The sequence below is a fragment of the Aedes aegypti genome, chromosome 3 (assembly GCF_002204515.2).
Source record: "Aedes aegypti strain LVP_AGWG chromosome 3, AaegL5.0 Primary Assembly, whole genome shotgun sequence".
In the NCBI taxonomy this organism is placed as follows: Eukaryota; Metazoa; Arthropoda; class Insecta; order Diptera; family Culicidae; genus Aedes; species Aedes aegypti.
Window position 1 is genome coordinate 179,394,292 of NC_035109.1, and position 21,288 is coordinate 179,415,579.

Genomic DNA, 21,288 nt, shown 5'->3' on the forward strand with positions numbered 1-21,288 from the left:
AAGCTTTTTTAACATTTTGTTAACAACGTATTACATTTCATTTATCGTAGCAGTTAAGAATTTTAACAGGTGAGCTGATTTCACCTGCTTGTAGGAGAAAAAAATAATATCTATTTAATGATTTCGTGATCACAATGCCATTATTATATCCAAAAACGAACGTGTTCGAAAACCGTATAAGTAAGCCATAGGAATTTCGATATAGTTTTTTGTTATCTTTATTAACGAGATTTTTAGCCCTGGGCTAGTTCATCTCGGGACCAACGGCTTTACTTCCCTTCCTAAGGAAGTCGTCACTATAACCTTAATGTCATAAGTGACTTTGTCAGGGATGGGATTCGATCCCAGGTCCTCGGCGTGAGAGGCTTGAGTTCTAACCACTACACCAGGCCCGTCCCCTTAGATATAGTTAATTCAGTCTGTACGACTTTCAGTCGAAGACGGTGAAATAAATAAATAAATAAATTTTAAATTAATTTTAATTGTCTTTTAAAATTTGAGCTTGTATGATTTATTTGGCATCACTGCTTGGTGTATGTTATGCAAACAAAATCCGCTCGTGATTATTATTTTATTTTTGTTGTGATATCGTCACCATTAAATCGTTATTTTGTTCCCCCGTGCTAATATTGCGACTTGTGAAACAATACCGTGTATGTTTATGCATTTGTGCTGTGCCGTGGTGATAAATATCAATATTTGAGTGAAGGTTGTTGCTGTTCGTGGTTCACACCAAACGAAAAGCCTTCACTATTCCTGTGCACTTTTTTCAACCGGAGCGACATATACTGGCAAATAACGGAAACATCGACCGGAAGCTCAACGTCTAGCTTTATCCGTTCAGCATTATCGTTGGAAGTCTACGCGCAGGCGATTTACGATGGCGAAACAGTGTGGAAAGTGTTTGGAACCCATAACTGGCATCGATGTGGTAGTCTGCCGTGGCTATTGTGGAGCTTTTTTCCATATGACATCATGTACAAACGTAACCCGCGCATTGACATCATATTTCACTACCCATAAAAAGAATCTTTTTTGGATGTGCGATAGATGCGCGGAGTTGTTCGAAAATTCTCATTTTTGTGCGCTCACCAATCATGCCGATGAAAGATCACCTCTCAACTCGCTTACATCAGCCATCACGGATCTACGCAGCGAAATTAAGCAACTGAATTCGAAGCCCTCAACTTCAATTTCTCCAGCAACCAACATTCGCTGGCCAACAATCGACCAGCAAAGGAGTGCTAAACGACGACGCGAAAATGATTCAAACGTACGCGTGACTGATCAGTGTCGCACGGGTAGCAAAAAAGCAAATGAAAACGTAGTATCCGTTCCCATTTGCCAAACGGATGTGAATCAAAAGTTTTGGCTTTATCTGTCCAGAATTTGCCCTGACGTTTCCGTTGATTCTGTCTCCGCTATGATTAAAGCTAATCTAGAGTTAACTTCTGATCCAACAGTAGTAAAACTCGTCCCAAAAGACAAAGATATCAGCACGCTTACTTTCGTGTCTTTTAAAATTGGGCTGGATCCGTCGCTTAAAAGTAAAGCACTTGACCCTGAAACTTGGCCAGAAGGACTTCTGTTTCGAGAATTTGAGGATTTTGGGATTCCAAAATTTCGGAAACCACTCCCGCTGAAATTGTCGATACCGCCGTTACAACAGCAACCAATGCAATCACCGATGACTCCAACAATGGAGTGCTAACTTTAGTCAACCCTGGCTACAATCGATGCACCAGCTTCGGCGAAACCCAGTTGTTTAGCTGCTCACCAGCATCAAGCAGTTCACCACCGGGATGCACGCCTGCCAGCCTTTGGGAAGCCCCTGATCCCCTCGGCACAGTCGAGCCCCTCCTGCCAGCGACCTGCAGTCATCCCGGTCCTGTGTCCGAGTGTGGTGACGGGGTCTTCCATCATGAAAATGCAGGCAAGTATAATTGTACTAAGGACGACTCTCTGCCGTTAACGCTTATTGCTTCCAGTAACCTTGTGGAGACGCATTCACGCTTGTATAATCGTCGCTTTGTGGATGTAGACGATTTCCGATCGAGCCGTTCAATTTCCAGTTCTTCTCCGGGATGCATGCCTGCTAGCTTTTTGGGAGCCCCTTATCCCCTCGGCACAGTCGAGCCCCTCCTGCCAGCGACCTGCAGCCATCCCGGTCCTGTGTCCGAGTGTGGCGACGGGGTCTTCCAACACGTAGATGCAGGCAAGTACAAATGCATTAAGAACAATATTCTTCCCTCAACATCGATTGTTTCCAGTCGTGACGATAATGATGATGCTATTTGGATTTATTACCAAAACGTGCGTGGCCTGAGGACGAAAATAGATGGCCTGCTTTTGGCGACAACCGACTGCAATTTCGACGTGATCATCATGACCGAGACCGGATTGGACAACTGCATCAGCGGGCAACAGCTTTTTGGTTCAGGCTTCAATGTGTATCGCTGTGATCGGAGCCCCGTCAACAGTAGTAAATCTCGATTTGGGGGTGTTCTAATTGCTATTGCTCAGCGTTATGTAAGCAGCGTTGAGCGAACCGTAAGTGCGCAGAGTTTGGAGCAGATCTGTGTTTCGTCGACAATCAAAGGTAGGAAGGTTTTCATGTGCGCGATCTATATTCCACCGGACAGAAGTCAAGATGTTAATGTGATCAATGACCACCTTTCGGCATTGAATGAACTTTGCGAGAAATGTTCACTTGGCGACGCTGTTTTGGTGTGTGGCGATTATAATCAACCTCGTATGAACTGGTGCTTGGATGATAACACTGTTCAATGCAATAGTCGTCAACTACCGTTAGCCAGCAGCATTCTGCTGGACGGAATGGATTATTTGTGCCTCGCCCAAAGGAATCTTGTTCGCAACCAGCTGGATCGCACTCTTGACTTGGTTTTTTACCTTTCTGAATGTGTGGCCGATGTTGACTGTTCGTTTGCTCCGATGTTACCCGTTGATTCTCATCATCCTCCGCTCGAAATCTCTTTACCTGCGTGTTTGGTACGCGACGAAAGGATTGCCCAACCTCAAGAAAACCGACCACTGAATTTTCGTCAAATCGATTTTGACGCTCTTCTGGACTATTTGCTAATCATAGACTGGAACGAAATATTTCTTAGCAATGACATTGATCAAGTGGCCGAAAATTTTTGCTTCATTTTGAACAATTGGCTTGCTTTGAATGTCCCACGAATACGACCGTCAGTTTCGCCCGCCTGGAGTACGCCTCGCTTGCGGGAACTAAAACGCGCGCGTAATGCTTGCTAACGTAAACTACGTCGTCAACGCACGCCAAGCAATAAACGAAAATTTCAACGAGCCAGCAATGCATACCGTTTTAAAAATGCCTCTCTTTACAAGTTGTACATATTGCGTGTACAAAAAGATTTGAGAAGGAATCCTCGTGGTTTTTGGCGCTTCGTCAACTCCAAACGAAAAAGTTCTGCAATTCCAACGAACGTCTTTTTGAACGAGCAATGTGATAGGACTGCCGTAGAATCAAGCCAATTATTCTCCAGGCACTTTGAAGCTATATTTGCTGCAAACACCGCATCAATACAGGAAGTAGCTGACGCAACTCGAGATGTCCCTGCAGATGTTGTTGATCTTAGTGCATTTACCATAAATCCCGATATGGTCTTATTGGCCGCGAAAAAGCTAAAACGGTCGTATGTTCCTGGTCCTGATGGATTACCGGCAATTATTATTTGCCGTTGTATTTCTGCATTGGTACAACCATTGTGCGATATTTTCAATCAGTCACTCCAGCAAGCAAAATTCCCACGCATCTGGAAACAATCGTTCATAACACCCGTTTTCAAACGCGGTGATCGCCATGATGTTACAAACTATCGGGGTATTACAAGCCTGTCAGCTGTTTCGAAACTGTTCGAATTAATAATGTGATCTCAAACTGTACATTGTAGTACGGACTGAAAATGATTGTATGCGTCTTCAGAACTCGTTAACACTGTTTGCCGATTGGTGCCCCAGAAACAAGTTAATTATTAGCGTAGAGAAATGTCAGGTGATCACTTTTCACCGCAAGATGCATCCAATTGTTTTTCACTACGAAATTGATAGGATCATTCTCAACAGAGTTGATCATGTGACTGACTTAGGGGTTCAGCTTGATGAGAAAATGTCGTTTGAGCTGCATCGTTCTGCAATCATCTCAAAAGCAACGCGTCAGCTAGGCTTTATTTCCAAGTTTGCCAAGGATTTTTCAGACCCGCACTGCTGGAAATCCTTGTATTGTTCCCTGGTACGCCCTATCTTGGAAAATGCATCCGTCGTTTGGCATCCGCACCAACTCACGTGGAGTCTAAGAATTGAACGGATTCAAAAGAGGTTCATTCGTTTGGCACTAAGAAACTTGCCATGGAGGGACCCCGATAACCTGCCACCGTATCCGGATCGATGCCGACTCCTGGGACTAGAAACATTGGATCGACGAAGAAAGGTACAGCAATCGTTGCTTATAGCGAAGTTGCTAAATGGCGAAGTCGATGCTCCAGAACTGCTTAGTTTGCTAAAATTTCGTGTTCCTAACCGAGTTCTCCGGAGTACAACACTGCTCCAATCAAGTTTCCATCGCACCGTATTTGGATACATGGGTTCGTTGTATCCAAATACGGTGCATCCGAGCATTCTCAGCTGTCGAAGAGTTTTTCGAGTTCGATGAACCGACGAGGCATTTTGCTAATAGAATACGATCTGTAGTTCAGTAATCTGTGTTAAGTGTATGTTATGTTCAAGTTTTTATTCATTAAGACTAATTTGTCAGATGGATTATTTTAAATACAAATACAAATACAAATACAAATATAAATCGACCATATGCATTCAACACGAGTGCACGATATGAGTCTTCAGGTGTCCATAAAGAATCCACAGCAACCCGCTAGAAATCTAAAGTAGCTCGCTAGTAGTTCACAGGATCTTGCTTCGGAATCAGATAGTAACTGACATCTTTCCAAGAGCTTGCCAGGAAATTTTCAAAACATAATAAGGACTTCCAAGACTACCGCTAACAACCTCCAGATACCACAACTAGAAATATACTGTATACCACTAAACATTCTCAGGAAGGCCTTGAAATCTTAAGAGTAATCGACAGTTTTCGCACAGCTGCATCAATAAATAATTATAAATTATCAGGATCCCGCAAGAAACTCTTAATCACCCTCATTCTTGTTTACGACCGTATCCGTCATTCGAACGAACGTATCGATTCGATTGACTTCGAAAAGGGCATTCTCGTTTTCACACGTATCTGTCCGTACCAGGGTGGGTGTACGGCTGTCAACTACAAACAAAGCTCGCCTAACAATCATCTCTCGGGCGGGCCGTCCCAAACAGCATCATCCCTCATGCGGGCCGACCCAAACAGCACAGGTCGAAACGCGGGCCATGCCAGACAGCAAATGCTGATGCATTTCAACACTCAAACAGCGGGATGCCTAGCAGCGTTGTGAGCCAAATGAATACACCCACAAAACATGAACGGTAGGCGAACCTCGTTGCGTATACCCCCCCTGGTCCGTACGCGATTCGAATGCGAAAAAGTGTTGCCGCATCAATATATGCATTCGCAGCAATTCTAAACAGCTAGAATCTGTCAAAAATCAAAACAAAAACGAATAATTGTTATTTTTGTGACAACCGAAGTGGATCTGAAGTTTTTTGTAAAGATCGCAGTTCGATAATTACGGTGAATAAATACAAAAACTGCAAATTACAAAAAAATCAAAAATGGATACGGTGATGGTGGCTATTCTTGCAGAGCAGGAAGAAAGAGCATCAATGAGAAGCCAACGAGCAAATCTACGGAAGCGTTCTGATTTGTTGGAAATGCCGGACCTTGAGTATGACTGATTTCTTAATCTAATTTCTAATTCTAATACCGAATTTTTCAATCATGTTTCAGGTTTATCAAGAACTTTCGGTTGAATAAAGAAGCGTTTTTCTACATTTTGGAAGAGATAAAAGACGACTTTCCTGCTCAAAAACAAGGCGGTCTTTCCGTGGAACGTAAGCTTGCTGCATGCCTACGTTTTTTTGCTGAAGGAAGTTACCAGCATGGTACCGGAAGAGATTTCGACATCGCCGTGGCCCAGCCGACATTCTCAAAAATACTTTCGGAGATGTTAATTGTTTTTGAAAGAAAAATATGCCCGCGATGGATAAACCTTCAAATGACCAATGATGAAATGCGCCGAGCTAAACGTTACTTTTATGAGAAATCGGCAGGGATTCCTGGAGTCATCATGTGCGTTGATGGAACACATGTCAAAATCATCCCTCCAAATAGGAACCGTAGCCTCTACCTTAATCGCAAAGGATTTTATAGCTTGAATGTAATGATGGTGAGTTCGTTTACTTTCGTAGGGTCATCGGCATAACTTGTTGTACTTGTTAACAAAATAACAAACAAGAAACAATTCCCAGAAACTGTAATTTGCGCTGCTATTTATTTTATTTTATACTTCTAAAGATGTGCGATGATGAGCTTCGAATCCGTTTCGTCGATGCAAGCTATCAGGGATCTAATCACGACTCACATGTTTGGAGGTTGAGTGGAGCACGTACATATTTGCAGCAGCTACATAGGAATGGCGATCGAAATACTAAGATTCTAGGTTTGTAATTATAAAGTGCAAGGGTATTCAACTTAGTAGCTAATGAATATTTGTTTGTTTTAGGTGATGCTGGATATCCATCAGAACCCTGGATAATAACTCCGCACAGAGCAGCAGCAGTTGGAAGTGCTGAAAGTAATTTCAACAGCCGACACACTTCGGCAAGGAATATCATTGAAAGAACGATCGGTGTCATAAAAAACCGTTTCCGATGCATTTTGGCTGCCCTACAACTGCACTATTCGCCTTTAAAATCATCAAGGATCATAAATGCATGCTGCGCATTGCATAATATATGCCTAACTTATCGCGATGATTATTTGTATGATCACATTCCAGATTGAAGAAAGTTGATCGTTGTTGATACCCAGGTAACCAATATGCCGTATATTGGGCCAAAATGTTGATTTACTGCTGATATAATGCCAATAAGCCATTAAATAGCACTATATTAGCCGTATATGGCTGAAAGGGCCCGATATACGGCTTATGGTTACCTGGGTAATGATCTGTTGATATGTTAATTTTTTTTAAACCCGAATTCGAATATGGTAAATACACATACGATAATTTTCCAGCTTTTATTTCCGATAACTGTTTTAAACTGATTAATGTCCCAGCTGGGAACGATTAAAGGAAAAATATGATTAAAAAAAAAACAAACGTTGTGCTCCTATTTTTGAAATACCGTAAAACGGGGCGAATAGAAAAAGTGGGGCGAATAGAAACAAAGCGACCTTTAGTTAAAAATGCGACTATTATGCAATGCTAAACTTTAGAAACCTACTGAAATATATTTTTTTCCATTAGTTCAATAACAACAGAGTATCGCTAAACTATTTTCAAATTAAAAATTTTGCTACATTTCTCATTAAAAATTTGAGAAGAAAATATTGAAATCTCAATCATTTTTGATAGCTTGAAACATCCGCCATTTTGGCTGATTTCAAAAATGATCTAAAATTGAACTTGGTTTCAAAATTTTTAATTTTTTTCTTCACTAGGTAAATACATGTTGATGTTTCTTCAAGATGCAGTTAAAAATGTGTTTATTTTCCCATTTAAATAAAAAAGTATTGATATTTACTGAACAATGTTTCTATTCGCCCCATTGCGGGGTGAATAGAAACATACAACATTTTCATAAATCTTTGTACAATATAATTTTTATTTTTTAACAGCGATTGGGGTCTTAGCAAAGGAAGACGCGACCCATATTTAAGACTAATAAAATTGGATTTTATCCACACGGTTTAAGTTGTACACATTCAAACATGTCGGAAAGTGTTTCTATTCGCCCCATTTTACGGTATGTGTTAACAGGCCAGAAACCATCTACTCAGTGGACTTGATGCTTCAGAATTCACTCAAAACGTGGCTCTGATTTTCAATAAAGTAACAATTTTAATGTCTTCGTTATCATATTGTACTGCTGATAATTTAGTAGTATTGTGGTAAGCATTACTGCCCATAACTGCAAAACAGTCACATTCGATATTTTTGACAAAATGGAGTAAATACCATGAAGAGTCATCAAATGATAAATACTTTCGATCAACTTACTGAAATCTGTAAGATTTTTCTAGAAAATTCGAAAAAAAATACCAAGTTGTTTTGTCCCATTGGTAATTATAACCGCATATCAGTCACATTGAGATTATAAACGAGCCTCGTAATGAGATAGCAATGAAATTTCTATCAGAATTATTTTCAGACAATTCACCTAGTATGCGATATGAGTTATACAAAATATCAGCCTCTAATAAGCACTTTTGAATTTCTGGTAATTTTTAGAAATTTTAGTTTTCTCCCATACTGCCATGAAATGCACACTTAGTATTCCATTTACTCAATGCCTACTTTTGTCGAATGTTACACTTATGCAGTTATGGGCAGATTAGGGATTAACACTATTTTTATTAATTGTCCTATATTAACTTTTATTGCGTGGCTGCTGCTGGCTGGCTGGCTATCGATATGCTATCTACCTTCAATTATATTGAGCATTTATACGAAACAAATGTGTTTAGGGGTTATTTTTTACCATTTGAAAGAACTTAAATTGGAACTTAAACTTTCAAGAAAAAAATTGAACATAGTCGTAGCCAGGTAAAGGAGGTTAAGGGGCTGGTATCAAAGTGAGTACTGAAGAGGGTTAAACGTTTCCAAAAATGCGTTTCTCAGGCACCAATGCATAACACCAATGGTGACAAAAGAAGAAATAAATATTCGGTCTGGCAATATTACATTCAAAAAATAATACCTTTATTACGCATTGAGAAATCTTAAATTTTCTTCCACAGTTTGAATGTTTGAAGCTGCAAGACGTATTCATCAATAAAAAAAACTTGGTTAGGTATGGTGGTATTTAGGGACATCCTTATAAATCTGGCTTCTAATATGAAATTATTATATTACCTATTATAGGTTCTAAGTGATTTGTCGATATAGAACTGGATCGGTTATTGTAATGACCTGAAACATTTTACAGTGATTAAAGAAACGAAAAGCTTAGCTTGCTAAGCATTGATGACATCGATAAGTTTTGTTGCAATGCAGCAGCTGGTAGCATAATGAAGAAAAGAAAAATCAAACTGTACAATAACTTCATGAAATCGTAACCCTGATACAAATCATCAAAAATGAGACTGTATTTTGCTAAAGCAAGCTTCAATAGTTTCTCATTATAATAAAATTTTTTAAAGTGTTAAGGAACATAAAAAAAAACAATTTTTTAGGCCCCCTCCCCCTTCTATGTCACAATAAGTAATGCTTGACTGGACCTCCTCCCCTTAAATACCGTAACACCTATGCACCCAGAGGGAGGCTTCGTAACAAAAATAAATAAAAATTACAATAAAGATACCTTTTAAATCTAGTATACAGGAAAGAATGAAAAAAAAAATATAAATAATAAAAGAGGAATAGTAGTAGAGGGTAAGCATTAGTTAAATTCAAATGCAAAAAGTATATAACTGTTTTTCTAAAGACGTTTCAGTATTTTTTTTTTATTTTGAAACATTACGGTGCCTCAACAATGCCCAACATAAGGGTGGCTCTAAATTAGTTTGATCAAACATTAGGATGATCCAACATTAGGTTGATCAAACATTCGGGTAACCCAACATTAGGATGGCTTTTAGGGTGGCCCAATATTAAGGTGGTCCAATATTATGGTGGTCCAGCATTAGGATGATCCAACATTAGAGTGATCCAACTTTAGAACATAAGGATTATCCAGCATTAGGGTTGGGTAGCCAACATAATGGTGATCAAAAATTACGGTAACCCTACATTAGAGTGATCCATCATTAGGGTGGCCCGACATTAGGGTGGCATATTAGGGTTTAGGAAAACGGAAAGAATCGTTAAATATTCAAATCACTTTTACATTTAATCAATCAATAAAATTGATGTTTTTAAAACTTAATCTAAAAAAGTGTTTACTAAAATAATATCTGTGAATGGACTTACAAATTTTTGGTTTTGTTATGGATTTTGTACAGAGTGCTTGGTGGTACTATACTGAAGGAGCAGCACTACAAATAAGCTTAAGGATGATCCAATTTCCTCAAAGTGTGAATTTTCATATGATTTGGAAGTAAGCATACAGCTTACATTTATAAACAATATTTTGCACATTCTATCCTTTTATGGACTTTGAGCCACGTGGGGTCATCTAGTATTACTAGAAGGGGAGAATATTAAAATAGGCCTATTCAGAATTAAAAAAAAATAAAAGGAAAAATGGCGTTTCTGGGAGAAACCTCCAGCGTGCTGGGAGAATCTCCCGTCATTTAGGGTGAATTCTCCGGCATTTTGAAAGAATCCTTCGGCATTCTTGGAGAATCATCCGGTATTCTGAGAGAATCCTCTGAGTATCTTTGATAATCTTTCGTTGTTCTGGGAGAACCTTTCGACATTATGGGAAAATTCTCTGGTGTTATGGAAGATTTTTATGGTTTTCTGGCAAAATCTTCCAGCGTTCTTGGAAAATCCTGCATCATATTGGGAGAATTCTTCTCATATTCTGTGAGAAAAAAGTGTGTGTATGCCAATAAACTTTTCATGAATTGCAGAACATTTTTACAAAATCCCAAAAAAAATTAAAATAATGAGGTTGCTCGTCAAATCACGAAAAGTTCTTCCAAAGACTCTGAAGATTCTCTATTAGACTGGCCCTAAAACAAAAAAGTAGTAAAACTCAACGGGGCACCCCCTGGATATGTGTCTTAGGGTAAGAAAAAAGCTCTCTCAAAATTTAAACTCATTTGGTTGCTTCCCCAGCTGGCGCATTCAATTCAAAGTTTGTATGGGATATTCGTTTCAAATATATTGATAATTGACCCTATGTCACTGTTTTGTTGTGTACACTAGTTAATAGCGTTCAATTGAGCCCAGAATGACAATTCCACTAGTTGATACCCAAATGAACATAGTTGCAGAAGATTGTATCTGGATTTAAGCTCATTTTCATTAACCTTTCAGTTGTTGAAAATTAGGTTTAGTTCACCACTCCCGTACAATCAAATATAAGCATGTACCTTGTACCGCAGCTCGCCCAGCGTCATAGGTGGCGATGATGCGCTAATTGGCTACCACCCCGCTATGTTGAAGAAACACTAAACAGTATTGCAAATCTACTTCAGATAGTTAAAACACAGACAAACAGACGTAACAGTTAGAACAAATTTCTTCAAATTCCATCGCCCAGTTCACACCATCATCATCTGGTGAGTATGTTACACGAAAAGGTGTTTCGTGCAACAAGACCGGCAGATGGCGGTAGTGTGAAACGTCAAACGCGAAGAAAAACGATGTGCGCGCCTCTGGGTGTGAGATTTGTAACATAGCGAATTTGAAATGATTGTTAAATGAACGGTCGATGGAAATTTCGTCAGTGTTACGTCTGTTTGTCTGTGGTTAAAACATCAGCTTTCTCAATTTTAATCGTCATACAACCTTCTACAATATTGTTCACTATGCTATCAAGAAGTGTTTTTGACTTTCTGGGTTCAATTGAACGCGATCAACAATTTTCCTGATCCAAACAGGAGATGATGTGTTGTTTCTCATATATTTGAGTCGAAAATCTTATGTTAATTTCAATTCAATTGCGCCAGCTCATGGAACGATCAAATGAGCTGAAATTGACAGGAAGTTTTCTTTTAACCCTAAGGAATAATCCTGGGGGGTGTCCCGTGGAATTATACAACTTTATTTTTCTCCCATATTGAACTGGGCCAGTCTATTCTCTATAATTCACATTTTCCCGAATTCCGAAGGATTTTCCCAAAATATCAGAAAGTTTTCCTAGCATCCAAAAAGATTACCCCAGAATTCCAGAAGAGGACCTCTTGGGACCTCCGGCACCTCTAGAGACCTCCGGCACCTCTTGGGATCTCCAGGACCTCTTGAGACCTCTTGGGACCTCCACGACCTCCGAGACCTAAAGAACTTCCAAAGACCTAAAGAACTTCCAAAGACGTCCGGGATTTCCGAAGACCTCCGGGACTTCCGAAAACCTCCGGGACATCCGAAGACCTCCGGGACTTACGAAGACCTCCGGGACTTCCGAAGACATCCGGGACTTCCAAAGACCTCCGGGACTTCCAAAGACCTCCAGGACTTCCGAAAACCTCTGGGACTCCCGAAAACATCAAGATTTTAATACGTTTACAGACTTTGGGAGATATCCATTGACTGCGGCAAGTCTTCGGGGGTCTTCGTAATCCAACAAGGACTACACTAGAACTTCAAGGACTTCCACAAACTTTTATGGCTTTGTTTGCACCACTTAGGATAGTCTTTCAGGGACTTTGGCGGATCACGTTAGACTTCGGTGAATACTCAAGATTTGCAGTAGATCTTTCAAGACTTGGGTAGATCCCAATTGACGTCTGTAGACCTTCGTGACCTTCATTTCATTTTTAAATAGACAGAGACTTCGAACAACCCTAAAAGACCTCGGTGCCTTAGTATCGACTATTCCACTCCAGGTGTCCAAATGACCCCAACCTACCCTACCAAATTAGGATAATAGTGTTTCATTAACGCATAATGTTAATTTTGAAATGTATCGAAAAAAAAAAAAACGACATGAGCGCTACTGGTGCCCGATGGTCAAACTACAGATTTTTGAATCCATCGTTGAAATTAGTGAACGATGGAAGCGTTCTTGAACCTTGGAATATTTCACAGAATATCGGAATAATTTTGCGGCGTAGAGAGCATAAAGAATAATCTCAGAATTTAAAAAGATGTTTTCATATCATTGGAGAATTCTTTCTCAAATCGACTACTTCATAGATTGCAGAGGAATTTCTTAGCATCCCATATTGTGCTCCAAAAGATTTTGAAAATTCTTCCAGAATCACAAAAGATTTTTCCAAATATTCAATAAGTTATTCCAGAATTGATAAGGATCCTCAATTCATCATGATTTTTTTTAATCCCCCAATAATTTCCTAAGTAAAGTAGACGTTAGATGCTTTTCATTCATAGAAAGTGGCGTCATTTTGTTAAGAAAACGACTGATGTAATTAATCTTTTGGAAGTTTTTTCGTTGGAACGCGTTTTTAATTGAAAGTTAGTTAAGGAACGGTCACACAATTATAACCATGTTTTGGGGTAGGGGGTTAATTGAGATTTTGTGGCAATTCTTACAAAAATATGTGATACTTCATACAAAAAATGCGCTTCTTACGTGGAACGTCTTCCAATGAAAAAGCAAGCAACAATAAAAAGTACGTGGTACACGTAAACCCCTTTTTACACCAATTCCATTTACGCCCCTCTTTTAACGCGCAAATTTCCAAATAGCGCCCTCCGTATAGAGCGGTAAAAGTCGTAAGCTAAAGGGGCAAGGGTTGGACAATGGAAAAGGGACTTAGGGTAATGTACTAAAAGGGGGAGGGAGCAATGGAGGAGGGAAGGGCAAGGGGTGAGGGGGTGGTTTTTAAGGGAGTGTTTGGGTCAACAGGGGCTGAAGGAGAATGGTGTAAGAAGGGACTTAAGAGGGGGTTTCAATAAGAACTGAGGGAGAGGGTGATTTATGGGAGGGAGGGGTTAAGGGTGGAAGAGGAGGGTTCAAGCGGGGAGTAAGGGGGTTTAAGAGGGGGGGGGGGGGGAGTTTCCAACAAACGAATGGCAATATCTAACTGTAATGTACAATCTTGGCATGACTGGGTGTTGCAGCTTGCCCGAAGAGATCATTAGGATCTCTGGTACTTTTGCGGACCTTTCTTAAATTTAATACATCTTCAAGAACTTCGAAACGATGAGCAAGTTTAGTAAATTTAAATTATCGGTTTACTTTTAGAAAATCTGCTTAAATCGAGAGGTTTTCAAGTCATATCAGATGGAAAAATAGTTATGAATTAATCACAGGCGATCTAATTGAAGAGCAAGGATTTCCCGCTTAGTCTTCAACTTTTCCAGAGCTATTTTCTCCATTTCCAGGTTATGGCGTTGTTGTTCCTTGTGCTGCTCCACTTTTAAAGCCTGCAGGTCTGCCAATCTCTTCGAGATTTGTTTGCAATAGTATCCCATGTCATCTACTTTTTTGGATTGGTTGCGTAAGATATCCAGCATATCAGTGTGGAATTGTTTTTGTTGCTTGACTTGCGTGTCCAGCAAGCGCAAGCTGGAAGCAGCACGTTTTGGCTGACGGCGTGGTGTTGAAGTAGCAATTGCGGGCGTCTCGGTATCTGTTCCTTCTTCCATATCGTCTTGTTGGTTTGTTGACATCCGTCGTGCCATTGAGCCGTTAACCGCACCACCATCGTCTTCATCCGGAGGAGCACCAAACGGAACAGAATCGGGGATTCCTTCTACAGCTGCCGTTAGCCCTGCCATATCAACTACCCTCTCTTCCAAAGAGGATAGTTCGATTATCTTGCACGGTCCTCCTCCTGTTGATCGCTGCTCTTTGCGGTTTGAAACCAACTTCTTTTTAATGTTGGATTTCCAGTCGCCCCAAACACGCTTCCATTTTTCTGCAGTTTTTGTTGGTGGGCCAAGGCTATTTAGGTCTTCCGCCAAATTAGACCAGAATGGATCGGTGTTGAATTTGGCAAATCCTTTGGCAATGTCAGGTTGCTCCTCCAGCTCTTCTACCAATTTGGCATACTGGTCCCTATTGGTGCTCTGGCTTTTTGGTCGTTTGGCCCTAAAATACATAAATATCTGATGTGATGTGGATGTTTTTTTAACAAATGAGCATAAATGGTACTTACATCTTACAAATTTAGTGAAGGTATCACGCAAAACAGAAAATTAACACCGACAAATAAAACAAATGAACACCGGTTCGGTACGGATTCGCTGCCTCCGAGTGTCGAATGAAAAGTAAACAAACGCACGCATACGATCGAAAACAAGAATAGACCAACCGTTCGAAAGGGAGATGTTCGAAAGTTCGAATTGGTTCGAATCGTTCGATCGAAAACGAGAATGCAAAATCGAGATACGTTCGATCGTATCAGATTCGCCGTAAACAAGAATGAGGGTGAATGTCCGATAGGAATACTCAGATTTCGCTTAGTATCTTCCAGTATCTGTTGAAAATTCTCAGAAAAACTATAAAAAAACAAAGGATCTCGTAAGGATTCTCTATAAAATTCCTATACTCAGCTAGGGATCGCGAGGATCTCGTGAGGAATATTTTGATTATTTCATGTGGTCCGCATCCTTGATTAAATTCTTAATATAGGACGCTGTGCCTAGTCAGCACTGGAATCGAATATTGGATTTTTTCTTATTTTAAATAAACGTTATACAGAGTCTCTATCGTATTCATCGCTCGCTGATGTCCTTATTGAAAAAAAAGTGTAGTTTAGACTGTGTACGCAATTCTCATGGTGGCGTTATAAATGGTGTTTATAGGATGCTGATGGGTGATTTATGTATAATATGTTGGCACATATGAAATTAATTAAATACGAATTTTATTGAAATAAGCAATTTACTATATGGAATTCCATAAAGAGTTAGGATACCCAAATTTTGCTTTTTGCCACTTTTGTTGTGGTACGATTTTACACACGCAATGTATGTGATTTCACAACAAAAAGAACAGTAAGCTGAAGAGGCGAGACGAAATTTATGATAGAAACTGTGTGTGTCATAGATTTTTGTTGCTCTTGTATTATAACTTGTGCTTTGTTCAAACGAGCTGATAGAAATCTGAAGAAAAACGATTTTCAATAACTGTATCATATACCGGCATAATCCAGTGGGCTGTTTCTACAGTGTGAATGCCTTAAGTTGTATCTATAGGGATATACTTATAGAGAATGATGATTTTGTTAAATCTTGCGATCACACGATCATTTAGAATTTAATAAGCGCGTACGGTACTCCTAACACACTTAAACTATTTTACAGAAATCCGTGAATTTTACCGTAATCTCAGCAGCTGAAAAGTTCTTTGAAATGAATTAACAGAGTACGGAAAATTTTACAGTTTTCAGTAAAATTTCATCGGAATCCGTAAAATTTTGACGGAATTACGGTGTTTTGTTTTAACAAACTGTTTAGCTGTTGAGATTACGGTAAAATTCACGGATTCCGTTAAAATATTTCAAGTGTGCAGTTTGTTCGATTTAAGTTGATGAAAGTTGAGCTCTGGAATACAGTAAGCGTACAGCTGAACTGCTTTTCAAATGACTAAAATATAGTGATATTTACAAATTTGAATAGTAATAAAAAATGTTGCCAAAACCGGATCTATTTTATTGCCATAATCGGGGGCCTGCCAAAAATGGAGCATGCAGAAAACGGGATCCCACTGTAGTCTATAACTCGATGGATTTTCGATCCCTTGAAATTTCCATTCATCACTCTTCATATGTAGATATTTCTATAACTCGGTATCTCCCCTCCATAAGGCAATGTCACGCAAGAGGCAATTTTCTCTCCATAACTCGATATCATTTTTAAAATCATTTTTATTTTGGATAACTTGGACTATTTTTTCTCTGGAGTTGAACATACACTTGCAAGTTGTAATGAAAGTTGAAAAACATGAAAATAAAAAAAATATTGTCAATAAAAATAACATGATTTTTTGCGCATTTCACACAAAGTTTTCAAATAATAGTTGTAAAAATACTTTTAACAAAATTGTATTGTTTTCTTACAGAAGTGATCATATATGTATTTCAAATACCGAAACTTGTTTCTTCGATTTCGTGTCGGTGTATTCTGTAGCTCGATAATTCTATAAGTCGATGGTTCCTTGAATATCGAGTTATGAAGAGCCGACTGTACAATTCTATTCTTCTACATCATCTTTCAACCTTACGTTGAGTCAAATCTACCAAAAATTTAAATATTTGCAGCCTCACTTACAGCATGGCATACCTGATTTTGACAACTTTCAGTTTTGAGAACTGTCATGAACACTATTAAAAGTTTTCATAATGTTTAATACAAAGTATTCATAAAATAATATCAACGCTTTAGTAAACATTTACTACAGAGAACAATTACAGGCCCTTCATTCACATATTAACATTTAAATTAAGCTGCTCGGTAATCCAACCCGTGCGCAATCAAAAGTTCTTAAAGTGTTCTGAACAAAGTTTTTGTAATAAATTATCGTTCAAAAAGTTATTGAGAAAAAACTGATTATTCCGGGCCTACCTCACTTATTTGTTTAAAAAAATATAACTCCTAAACCATACAAATACAAACACAAATTTGGGTTCTTCAGCAAAGATGCTCCAAATTAGTTATTCTTATACATTGTAGAACATTGTATAGGTCTAAATACAATAGTAAAAAAGTTTAGATCTTCCTCTTCTAAACCATGAGGGCCACCCTAATTTCATATCACTAAAAAAGTCTTGAAAATGTGAAGAACCTTTCCCGAAGACATCAGACATCTAAAACTGACGGTTTGGGCGCAAAAAATTTTGTCTTCCTAGATATGGGACCATTGAGTAATCTCTTTAAAGATCACTAATCATTGAAATTTTTAAAACTTGACAGCCAAATTGAAGTAAAACTTTAATCCAGTCTCAAATCGCTTAGCGGAAAACATTTTTACAAATTGGGCCACTTTTGTTATCAAGAACATAAACTTCCATTAAACGTTAGACACCAAGAGGTATGCAACACTCTTTTTATTTCACGTAATTCATTGGACTTTGTTCGAAATATACTTGTTTTACATATGAATCACATTAAATTTATTCAGAAATATATAATTTTTGAAATTCTTATAGACTTTTAAGGTTGTTTGTGAGGTTTGTATCAACTTAAAATATTCTTGAAGATGTTTTTTTTTTCTATGAATTCTGTTCCTTGATACATGGAATCTAATCCGCGTTCTCTACTAACATTCTCCAATCCAATTCCAACTGCAACAATGTCAAACTGTAGTGTTTTTGGTTTGGGTGATTGGTTATTAAAGTTACCCCAAAATCGAAAAACAATTGTTTATAAGAAAAAATATATAGGTGCTATTGAAAATGAATTGTTATGCGATCTTTCAACTGTAATCAATAACTAAGAAATCAGTACTTGTTTTAAAAATGCAAGATGATCAATTCTTGCATAATGCCAGTCTTCCATACTACAAACTATCGATAATATTACTTTTAGTCTTTCAAATCGTCTTGGTTCGGAATATGAGTCATGTTTGAAATTTAAGACAAAACGGCACGCAAATTTGAAAAAAAAATCCAACCACCCACAACTCACCGTTTTCGAATTGAATAAAAAATCATCGTTACTTTCCTATGTCTTTGAACATTCCTCTGAAATTCTTTGGAAAATGACCTCAATATAATCAATTCGTTGTGGACGAAACTTCAGGTTAGGGCCATTAATCATGTCAGGACTTATAACCCTTACGTGGATGAGTCTTTGATTTCTTACGCGCCAAACAATTTATTTTTTAATTGTTATACAATAAAAATTATTTTGGACGGAGGGGCTAAAAAATACGAAAATTGTCTTACGCTGTTAAGAAGATCCCAATACTACACACGAAATATGAAACAAACTTCATTATATTTCCAGCTCACCAACAACAATCAAGGCAGGTTTGATGGAAATTATTAATTTCGTTTTGTTGTGTGCTTTCCATCTCTCCAGACAATCTTTGAAAAAGAGCAATATTTCTCTATGCATTTAATTCCTATTTCTATCGAAAAAGAGTGAAATTAAACGTCTTTCATCATTTTTTTTTATTTAAATCAAATACCTATGCTATTGTGACATTGCTTTTTGGTGTGTATAAACTAAAACTTATATCCTCACGCTCACGCTGACAGTTCGTCACGACGGTTCCTTTCAACGTCGAATGTTAGAGAGTTGACTGTATCAAAAAAATGAAAAATAGTGCTCAGTTTGCCCCCACTTGACGGTAGCAACTTCCTCAATGACAATAATTTTCCCATCGTCATCCATCCTTATAACCGGTCGCCGGCAAGATCCATCTGCCACCACCAGAACCTCTCACTTCTGCCTTTTTCCCCGGTTGAGAAGAGAAGAGGACACGACATTGTTCCACGTCGTCGCTATCTGTCACCTTCAATCTTCGACTGACAGGAGTGTTTGATTGAATTTTCCTTACATAATTGATTACTTTGGCTGATTGATATAAGAGTGCTTGTTTAGTCAAGCGGCAGTGTCTGTTTACCAATCCACCGCGCCGAGAGAGAGATTAAATACAAAAAAGTGGCCGAATGATAAATGTGGCAAACTTAATTACCAGGAAAACCGTCTCGCTTGCTCGCCTTGGGAAATTCACCCTGTGCAAAATGGTACAAGGGGAGAGTGATTGGATCTAAAACAACCGCAGGAAAGCGTAAAAAGTACCCATATACCTACACGTGTCACCATCGTTAGGCCGGTGCCCAGAAGTCTGCATCCAAGCTGAATATTTTATAGTCGATGCAAATCGCATGAATCGATTGGATAACCACAGCAGTTAGCAATTCTTGGAATTTTGGGTGAATGTAAGCAGTAGTTAATCCATCGGTGTAAAAGCATTCGTTGAGGAAAAAAATGATACATTCTGCTGTGAAGCAGTATTGTAGTGGTTGGGAATGTTTTAAATCAGACCTTTGTTTTCAAGGATCACACGCTATACGAAAAGCTCTCAGTTAACATCTATGAAAGTGCTCTTATAACACTAAGCTGAGAAACAGGTGCTTATTAGGCCGTCCCTTATTTTTCGAAAATGCGAAATATTATAAGTTCGTCATTGTGAAGTGCTCGTTTTGGTAAGAAAAAAATCAGGTAAAAATTTGAAGTCCCTACGTGAACGCTAAGTGGTCCCTCAACGACCTTAAAGGTATTATGTGTAGATGACCCCATGCGCAAAATTGAGCTCGCTGCTCTAGTGCACGCTGCATGAATACGAAAAGCCACTAGTAACAAATTGTCCTGCGCACGTTGATAATCAGCATAGAAGTTTGTTTTCTTTTGGGATGATTCAAATATGCCTATGTTAGACGCCCTCCCTCCCCTACGTAACAGCTTTTGTATAAGAAATTTAAAATTTTGGTATGGACCATAACACTACGGAAGACCCCTTCCTTCCCCCTGTTGCGTTACGTAATATTTCAACTATCCCTTTGTAGTTCTGAATTTTATGTCATCCTGCAGTGTTATGAAGATATCCACAGTATAAAATATTATTTAACTTAAAATTCTGTGCTATTTATCAATTTCTTACTAGTGGCTTTTCGTATTCATGTTGCGTACACTAGAGCAGCCAGCTCTTTTTGGCACACGGGGGTCATCTACATCTAATACTTTTAGGGTCGTTGGGGGACCACTTAGCGTCCATGTACGGACGTCAAATTTTTACCTGATTTTTTTCTTACCAAAATGAGCACTTTACGATGACGAACTTATAACATTTCGGGTTTTCGAAATATAAGGGACGGCCTAGTGCTGATTCAGTTAGGATGTAATGCAAAAAAAGGTTATTCTGATGAAAGCTAAGACTGAAGGGATTCAATTGTAAAATAACACAGATTGATTAATGAATTATTGTCGTTCACAGAAAATTATAAATTGAGTCTGCTGACAGTACACTAAAGCACTCCAAAACAATAAATAAATTTATATTATTGACGCAATAAGTGAAAAGCATCAAATTAATTTTAAAAGGTTCAGGCGATGAATAGAAACGTAATACACAATGATCAAAGTAGCCCCAGTGTCGAGAAATGCTTTATGGTGCGAATTAGAACATGGCCCGAATTAGACCAGGTTCCCGTAATATAAGATTGGCTATGGCTTTCAATGATTTTGATACTTGATTAATGTAAGTTGATGACTAATTTTGCGCAAAGCCCGTCTGGAAAACATTTCATTGCTAATTTTCCTTTTTCCATGTGTCAACTGTCGTCTCGAATTGCCTTGATGTTGGCTATCTACTGCTTGTATGACCTCAACGCAATTAAGAGAGTTGAAGTTTTAACTAGCATGAGTTTTAGATTAGGGCCGTTCAAATATCATTTATTTGAAGTTTGAAATTCCTTATGATGAAAAGGAATTCTGTGAAATTTTTAGCATTTAATGTAATTATTAAAAGGTGTAACAGAGACGATAAAGATTCATATGGAAATTTCTATTAATAAATATTGAAAAATGTTTTAAACACTTTGGTTCT

The 21,288-nt window shown here is 38.5% G+C and overlaps 2 protein-coding genes across 3 annotated transcripts in view; one reads left to right on the forward strand and one right to left on the reverse strand.

Annotated features, from left to right (window-relative positions):
• LOC5578544 overlaps positions 1-21,288 on the forward strand; it is a 625,448-nt gene that overhangs the window by 16,479 nt on the left and 587,681 nt on the right. The window lies entirely within an intron of this gene.
• Positions 13,966-14,986, reverse strand: LOC110679358. Its single transcript, XM_021853773.1, has 2 exons — positions 14,888-14,986; positions 13,966-14,820 (listed from the first exon to the last, which is right to left on the reverse strand). Coding segments are annotated over exons 1-2 (789 nt in total). The 5' UTR covers positions 14,890-14,986; the 3' UTR covers positions 13,966-14,033.